At 39.9% G+C, this 9,622-nt stretch overlaps 1 protein-coding gene across 1 annotated transcript; it reads left to right on the plus strand.

Annotated features, from left to right (window-relative positions):
* LOC109823177 (tetrapyrrole-binding protein, chloroplastic) lies at positions 8,286-9,465 on the plus strand. Its single transcript, XM_020389463.1, has one exon. The coding sequence runs from the start codon at positions 8,286-8,288 to the stop codon at positions 9,318-9,320; it is 1,035 nt and encodes a 344-aa protein (XP_020245052.1). The 3' UTR covers positions 9,321-9,465.

Here is a 9,622-nt window from a genome sequence, read left to right on the forward strand (position 1 = left end):
CGTCAGATTCTTGATAGTAAGTAGTCAAAAAAAGTAGGTAAAGGCTAGGTTACGATTTTAGAGGACAAGGATCATAAATTCAAGGTCGGCGGTACTGATCTTAGCAATTGTATAAGGTCCTTGTCTCATCTTATCTTAGGTAGAAAGTGTATTTATACTGATTGACTAAAGCAAGTCTGTTAGATCTAGACATGATTAAATCATAGAGATTAAACATTAAGAGCGGAAGCTTATACCTAAATCCATAGATTAAACTTGAGTTGGGTTTTGGATCTTCTAATCTTAGGGTTTCTCTCCTTAAGATCTCTTTAGATGGGGATAAGAGAATGAGAGTGGCTAACCCTAGATTATGGACCATAACCTCATATATATAGGTGTTGTACATTTGTAATTTGGCTCCTCATCAAATTACAATTACAACCTGGTATCTGCACATATAACCCCATAATTTATTTAAATACACATTAACCCAAATTAATTGATCACTTTAGTGGGTTATCCTGAAAAATAGCAATACACACAGATTAATCATATGTGCCCATAAATAGATTTAATTAGATTTAAATCCAACAATCTCCCACTTGGGCACCATATGACTCCTTAAGGTGTGTATAACCTTATGAGCTCAAAATTGCTATCACTGAAAAGGTATTTCCGAACAATCTCGTCCATTGACTATATCAATATAGGATCAAAGCGGCCTTCGTCACATTTATCGTGACTCGACCCATCAATGGTCATATATACCAATACAACCAAACGACGATGTACAGCATGAAAATTACATGTAATGTGATCAGTACATGTCTATTTTCAACTGGTCCTACTTTAGTGAGGTCAAAACCAAACATAATGTAACAGGGTGTCTTAACTGAATACTTTATTCTGATCAGACAATACAACCAAACACAAAGCACCAAAAATTACAAACTCCCACTAAATCATGATATCCTCTAATATCACCACACCCATATGAACGGTGTGCTCATGAAAGGCCTTAGGTGGCAATCCCTTAGTAAGAGGATCTGCTATCATGGAGTTTATCCCAATGTGCTCTATGGATATCTGTCCAGTCTGTACCCTTTCTTTCACAACCAGGAACTTAATGTCAATATGTTTTGACTTAGTTGAGCTCCTGTTGTTATTAGAATACATTACTGCAGATTTATTATCACAATATAACCTTAGTGGTCTTTCCACATTTTCCAGAATGGGCAGTCCCGTGGCAAAATTTTGCAGCCATATTCCCTGATTGGATGCCTCATAGCAAGCTACAAATTCTACTGCCATAGTGGATGAAGCTATGAGTGTTTGTTTGACACTTTTCCATGATATAACTCCTCCTGCTAACATATAAATGTAGCCTGATGTAGACTTCCTACTACCTTGGCATCCAGCAAAATCAGAATCAGAGTACCCAATGACCTCCAGTTGTTCTGATTTTTTGTATGTGAGCATATAATCTTTTATTTTCTGAAGATACCTCATAACCCTTTTAACTGCTATCCAATGATCCATACCAGGATTGCTTAAGTATCTGCCTAACATCCCAACAATGTACGTAATATCCGAACGCGTACATACCTGAGCGTACATTAGACTTCCTACAGCCGAAGCGTAAGGAATCTTCTGTATTTCCTGAATTTCAAGATTGCCTTTAGGGTACTGATTTAGACTAAACTTGTCTCCTTTAGCCACATGGGTGTCTCCTGGTCTGCAATCTTGCATGCCAAACCTTTTAAGTACTTTATCGATATAGTTTTTTGTGATAATCCAAGTATACCTCGAGAGCGATCTCGATGTATCTAGATTCCTAATATAAAAGAGGCGTCCCCAAGATCTTTCATCTCAAAATTCTTTGATAGAAATCTCTTGGTTTCATGCAACATGCCTATATCATTAGTGGCAAGCAGTATGTCATCGACATACAGAAGTAGAAAAATATACTTACTCCCACTGAACTTGTGATATACACAGTCATCAACAATGTTCATCTCAAAACCGAACGAGATAATTATTTGTTGAAACTTGTAATACCATTAACGAGGAGCTTGCTTGAGTCCATAGATGGATTTTCTTAATTTGCAAACCATATTCTTTGGATCTCTTGACACAAAGTTTTCTGGTTGCACCATATAAATCATCTCATCAATATCGCCATTGAGAAATGCAGTCTTAATATCCATCTGATGTAACTCAAGATCATAATGAGCAACAAGTGTCATGATTGTTCTGAAAGAGTCTTTCGATGAAACCAGAGAGAAAGTCTCTGTATAATCAATGTCTTCATTTTGAGTAAAGCCTTTAGCTACAAGACGTGCCTTATACCTCTCCACATTACCATTTGCATCCCGCTTGGTTTTGAAAATCCATTTACAACCAATTGGTTTTGCACCTTCTGGCAATGGGATAAGTTCCCAAACCTTATTAATTATCTTGCATAGACTTGTACTCTTCATTCATGGCATCAATCCACTGTTGAGAGTTAAAACTTTTCATGGCCTGAGAGAAGTTGATTGGATCATCTTCCAACATTCCATTACTTTCCTCATGTTCTTGGAGAAATACAAATAGCATTTCTCCTTTCTCTCATGGATCTCCTTAATGGCACTGGTTCTTGAGGTTGTTGAGTTTGTTCTTCGGGAACAGGGAGTTATTCAACATTGTCATCTTGAGGTTTCAGATTTACTTCTTGAGCAATAGCAGCAGGTATATGAACCTGAATATTATCAAGAGTAACTGTATGAATTGGATCTGAAGCTAATTCCTCCTCAAAAGCAATGTCTCTAACCTTATTTCTCCCCCCAAACTCAACATCCTCAAAGAATGTTGTTGTTCCCGTCTTAAAAATATTCCTGAGTGTGGGATCATAAAACTTATAGCCCCTAGAGCGTTCAGAATACCCAATAAAGTAGCTGTTAACTGTTTTGAAGTCCAATTTCTTTTCATTTGGCCTATAAGTCCTTGCCTTAGCTGGACATCCCCAAATATGTAAGTGTTTTAAACTGGGCTTTCGACCAGTCCAAAGCTCATAAGGTGTTTTAGCAACTGCTTTGCTTTGTACTCTATTCAGAATGTAAGCTGCTGTCTTTAGTGCTTCTCGCCAGAGTGACTCTGGTAAAGAAGAATGAGCAATCATACTTCTTACCATATCCTTAAGAGTCCTATTTTGTCTTTTAGCTACAACATTCATGCTAGGTGAACCCGGCATGGTGTACTGTGGGACGATACCGTATTCCTCTAGGTATCTAGCAAATGGTCCTGGACGTTACTCACCTGAACCATCATATCTGCCGTAGTACTCACCACCACGATCAGATCTAACGGTTTTAATTCTTCTGTTGAGTTGATTCTCAACTTCAGCTTTATAGGCTTTGAACATGTCCAGAGACTCAGATTTTTCATGAATAAGATATAGGTACCCATAACGTGAGTAATCGTCTATGAATGCTATAAAATATTGTTGACCATTCCAGGATGCCATAGGGAATGGCCCACAAATATCCGTATGTATCAATTCTAAGACATCCGAAGATCTGTTGGCACCTAATCTCTTAACTTTGGTCTGTTTTTTCTTGATACATTCAACACATATGTCGAAGTCCGAAAAATCAAGGGAATCCAAAATGCCATCAGACACGAGACACTCAACTCTACCTTTTGAGATATGACCCAAGCACTTATGCCATAATGTTGCTGAATTTTCCTTATTTAATTTACGCTTAGTACCACGCGATTCCGCATACAAAGTTTCATTATAAGAAGCAATTATATCAAGCAAATATAAGTTGTCATAAGTACTCAAGTAACCAGTTCCCACAATATTTGAATTAAAAGATAAACTGAATTGATTGTTTCCAAATGAACAAGAATAACATGATTTGTCCAATACAAAAACTAAAATCAAATCCGTCTAAAAGACGGTACTACAAAAGTATCTTTCAAATCCAAATAAGAACCAGTTCCTAATAGCAACCTAAAGTGCCCAATTGCTTCCACATCTACCGATTATTCGTCGCCCACAAATATGTGTCTTTTAACATCACTTGGCTTTCGGTAGCTCAGGCAACCCTGCATAGAAACACTTATGTGAGTAGTAGCACCAGAGTCTAACCACCAAGTGTTTCTAGGTACTGAAGCTAAATTAACCTCAGAACAGACCAAAGTAAGGAACGTACCCTTATTAGCACGCCAGACGTGATATTTGGTACAATCCTTCTTTACATGTCCAGGCTTGTTACAGAAGAAACAACCCTGATTATCCTTATGTTGTTTCTTCTGAACTGGACCCTTAGCAGCTTCATTATCATTCTTTCTTTTCTTGCTCTTATCCTTAGAGGCATAAGCCAAATGTGCATTTTCTATCTTATCTTGCTTCAACCTGTCTTCTTCTTGCACATAGTATGAAATGAGCTCATTTAGAGTCCATTTCTCCTTTTGGCAGTTACAACTGACCTTGAACTGACTGAACTGTGCAGGAAGAGACAATAAAGTCAGATGCACCAATAACTCATCACAAAGATCGAGTTTAAGTGCCTTAAGTTTTGAAGCAATATGAGATATTTTCATAATGTACTCTCTGATATTTCCTTTGCCCTTATACTTCATTGAAATCAAGCAAGCTAAAAGCGTGCTTGTTTCTACCTTATCGTTTTGCACAAAACGTTTCTCAATTTCGGCAAGGAAATCTTTAGCCTTAGTAATCTTTTCGGATTCTATGCCCCTGAAGGCTTCCAGAACACCACGCTTAATGATCATAAGACACATGCGATTTGAACGCTCCCACTTCTCATACTCCTTCTTTACATCAGGAGTGCTATCCGCATTGAGATGTTGAGGTTGTTCAGTTCTTAATGCAAGATCTAGATCCATGCAGCCAAGAACAATTTATATGTTCTCTTTCCAAACCTTAAATTTTGTCTCATTTAGCATAGGAATTGAGTTGATGTTAGCAGGAATTGTTGCAGCAGATGCATTAGCTGAAAAACAAAAAATGCTCACATTAATAACCATAATTAGTAATCAATAAAATTCAAATAATGACAAATCTCATCCAAGATATCTGGTACAACATTAATATCAAGTCTTTGGACAGTAATATTAATTGCAAGTGATATCTTGTTGCAACAATCAAACACTGACAATAATACATGTCAAATAATGAAACTATCTTTGGATCGATTAACTATCCACATGTAAACCTTATAATTATCACATGTTTATCATCACAGATGTGTATGCAGTCTAAATAAATATTAACCTTCCTTTGGGCCGATTAAATATTTACACGAAAACATACACACAAACATCTGGCATCCCTCATGAACAATCTACACAAGAGAGGTTAATTTGGCAACATCTTGTTTCAATTAGTCATTTGGAATGAGAGACAACTTAATATCTTAGCGTCATATTATTTGAATAATTGATTAACTACCAAAATTAATTCAAATTAAACAACTTTAATTTGAATTAGAAGAATTTTCCATAGCTTAATTAGGGCCCATAACTTAATTGAATAAATTAAGTATACCAAAGTGGACCCCATAATTTAATATGAAAAACCGAGGCTTAACCATAGTGAACACGAAGTTCTCTTAACTTCGAACGCGAGGTTCGTTTGTATTGAGTACAAGACTCACCTAAGAACGAACGCGAGGTTCGTTTGAAAAATGAACGTGATGTTCAACTTGAGAACGAACGTAAGATTCGTTTTGAAAATGAACGCGAAGTTCGACCTGAGAATGAACGCGATGTTCAACTTGAGAACGAACGCGAGGTTCGACCTGAGAATGACGTGATGTTCAACTTGAGAACGAACGCGAGGTTCGACCTGAGAATGAACACGATGTTCAACTTGAGAACAAACGCGAGGTTCATTTGGATTGAGCATAGGGCTCGCCTGAGGATGAACACGGAGTTCGACTTAAGAATGAACGCGAGGTTCGACTTGAATTGAGCGCGAGGCTCACCTGAGAACGAATGCGAAGTTCGTTTGAATTGAGCGTGAGGCTTACCTTAGAACAAACGCGAAGTTCGTTTGAAGCTTTCAAGCCTCGCCAAAAATTAAGGTAACCACCTCCTTAATTCCCGCACGTTTTCACACACGAACCCTTAGGGTTTCATTCTGAAACTGCCGCCGCCTTGCTCCTGCACCCAAGGTCGAAACCCTAGGGTTTCCTGACGCCGCCGTCGCCGTCAGAGTCGAAGACGAGGCCGCCAGCGATACTTCGCCGGTGAGGAGCACGGGATCGACGACCAAACAAAATAGATCCAAAAAATTCCTCGATTTTATTTCAAAATCAGATCCAGAATCGAAAGATAACTTCTTGATCCAGATCCCACAAAAAGAAAAAAAATCGAAGGAAAAACCAACAAAAATTAAAAACTTTACTGTTCACAAAAATTTACTGTTCATCCGCGAACAGTTCTGAGAAAAAAAAATCAGATTTTAAGATAAGAAAAACCCAATTTTTAAGAACTTAAACCCCTAAGAATTAATCACTGATGGCTCTGATACCACTTGTTAGATCTAAACATGATTAAATCATAGAGATTAAACATTAAAAGCGGAAGCTTATACCTGAATCCATAGATTGAACTTGAGTTAGGTTTTGGATCTTCTAATCTTAGGGTTTCTCTCCTTAAGATCTCTTTAGATGAGGATAAGAGAATGAGAGTGGCTAACCCTAGATTAGGGACCATAACCCCATATATATAGGTGTTGTACATTTATAATTTGGCCCCTCATCAAATTACAATTACAACCCCATAACCCCATATATATAGGTGTTGTACATTTATAATTTGGCCCCTCATCAAATTACAATTACAACCTAGTATCTGCACATATAACCCCATAATTTATTTAAATACCCATTAACCCAAATTAATTGATCACTTTAGTGTGTTATCCTGAAAAATAGCAATACACACAGATTAATCATATGTGCCTACAAATAGATTTAATTAGATTTAAATCCAACAAAGTCAGCCTCTACAAGCATTACCATCCTTACGATCGAGGTTGTGATGGTAGTTACTTGCCTTGCAAATAGATCCACGTAGTAGGACTTCATTGGCGTAAGATTGTATATCCAATGTATGTGTAAATCTGGCAAGTTATGAAAGTTCTCAACTAGAGAGATGGAATATCCGATCGATATCCCCTCACATGGTATGTGGAGGATATGATATGATCAAAATTAATTATCTCCAATTAGACGGAGCGTCATAAAACCAATAAGGGTTTGGGTGTAGGCATAGTAATCTCAACTTGCGATTTCCTTATGTTTCCTACTTATTCACCCTCCTCTCCTAACCTCTATGCATCTCTATCTTCAATTCCTCACGAGTGCTCTTGAGCCCTCGTTAAAAATACGATATTTTAATGAGTTACGCTTGATTTTTATTGGTTGCACTGGATTTTTATACTTATACGGAGTTTCCGTATCCATTTAAAAGTAAGGGTGGTCACGGTACATTCTTCTTTTATTTTCTACATAGGGTCGTCTTTATAGCTAATACACATTAGAGCAAGGGCAGCAAGCTCCCACAGCCTGCTCTCAAGGCTTATGTGGCGGTGGGAGCCTGCTGCATACCCTCCAGCAATCTCCTAAACAGACCGTTTTACATTTCTCTTGTTCTTCTTCCTCAACGACGGCAGCTTCCATAAGAAAGAACGTCTTCATCATTTAATCATCGCTAGAGTTAGATGAGCTAGACATTTTGTTCTGGGAGATGATGGGTTGAGGAGAGAAGCTATCGAATTTTATAGGAATCAGTCGGTTGACGGTCAAAGTTTGCGATATCTCGAACTTCGGGCCCAACCTCGAAGACCGTGCGCGCTCCCTCGAAGACCGCGGGTTACCTCGAAGACCGTGTGCACTCCATCGAAGGCCGTATCCAACGGTTAGAAATGAAATACAAGAGGTTTAAATATAATTGAAAGTAATGGGTAAAATATTAAAATAGAAGAATGGTTTTTTTGATATTGTTGAAACTCCTAACTATGAGCTTGTTGGAGCTCCATAAAAGAAGGAGGGTCTCCCAAGGCTTATTTTTTTAATTTTTTATTCTAAAATGCTTAAGAGCTATTGAAAGCTTGCTGACTAGGACTCCCAACTTTGGAGCTTGATGCACTTGCTCTTAGTCTAATGATGCTTACAAGTAGCGCAAACATGACCACGCTAGTTCGGAAGTTTTCAGCCTCTGTACGTGCAACAGGGATCTGAACCCCAATTTTTCTTGGTCCCCACGAGCCCAAATGCATCCCTCAAGAATCCATGAATTCAAACCCGAGGCTCCGAGACCAATCAATCTTCCACACACGGACATCCTACGTGGCACCCCCCACTAACATTTACATCCAGAAAAATCCCACCTCACCCTCCCCAACAATCACAACCCTCCCTCCGCTTGTCCAATATCTTCACACCCCCCCCCCCCACACACCCCCCCCAACCCAATCTTCCTCTCTTTCCCTCCCTCCCCCTCCCTCCCTCCATCCCATTCATTTCTTATCCCCCCACTCTCCCTCTTCCCTCTCAAGCAAGCTCCAATGGCCTCCACAACCACCACTTCACTCTCTCAACTCCCTCCACCAAGCCTTCACCCTCACCACCACACACCACCACAATCCATTGTCCCCTCGGAGGCTCTCACTCAATCTCTCCTCATCCTCTTCATCCTCATCTCTCACTAGCACTATAACATTCTCCCTTCTCACCCCAACAAACAAGCTCCACCGCTTCATCATCCTCCTCCTTCGACGAGCTTGCCGCCACCTCGCTGCTGCGGACTACCGCAAGGGCAGACGAAGAAACCGCCGCCTCTCAATCGCCCTCGCGGGCGACTCCGCCAAGAAGCGCGGCTACGTCTTCTTCTGCCGAGCGTCCAAATTCATCGACCCCTCCGACCTCCGCGCCATCGACAGCCTCTGGTTAGCCCACAGCGACGGGAAGTTCGGGTACAGCGTGCAGAAGAGGGTATGGGAGAAGAAGGCGAGGAGGGACTTCACAAGGTTCTTCATCAGGGTCGGGTGGATGAAGAAGCTCGACACAGAGGTTGAGCAGTGGAATTACAGGAGTTTCCCGACGGAGTTCACGTGGGAGCTGAGGGACGACACGCCCGAGGGGCATCTGCCGCTGACGAATGCGCTGAGGGGGACGCAGTTGCTGGCAAGTATTTTTACGCATCCGGCGTTTGCAGAGGAGGGAGAGGAGGAGGAAGGGGAGGAGAGCGATGGTGAGGAGATGAAGAAGGAGAAGCCAAAGTTAATGGGAGGGAACAGGACATTGAAGACTGATTACTCATTTTGAGAGATTTGAGTTTTGTTTGAAGTTGTGTGTGCTTATTTGTTTTGGTTTAAGGAGCGTTGTTCTAGCATATGAGTATAATATAACTGAAAGGAAAATGAAAATGCTTTATGTTCGGTAAGAAAACAGACCTGTCAAAGTTTATGCACTGATGCGTTTCCTGCAAAGAATTAGACACAAAATAAAGTAGTAGTCTTAAAATACCTGATAGGCCCTTTGAGCAACATACACCGCTTGAAAGTTCTACATGCATTTTTCTTTCTCCCTAAAGTTAAATAAGATGTCAGAGACAGTCTGTGTTCCAA

The sequence above is a fragment of the Asparagus officinalis genome, chromosome 9 (assembly GCF_001876935.1).
Source record: "Asparagus officinalis chromosome 9, Aspof.V1, whole genome shotgun sequence".
Taxonomy (NCBI): Eukaryota; Viridiplantae; Streptophyta; class Magnoliopsida; order Asparagales; family Asparagaceae; genus Asparagus; species Asparagus officinalis.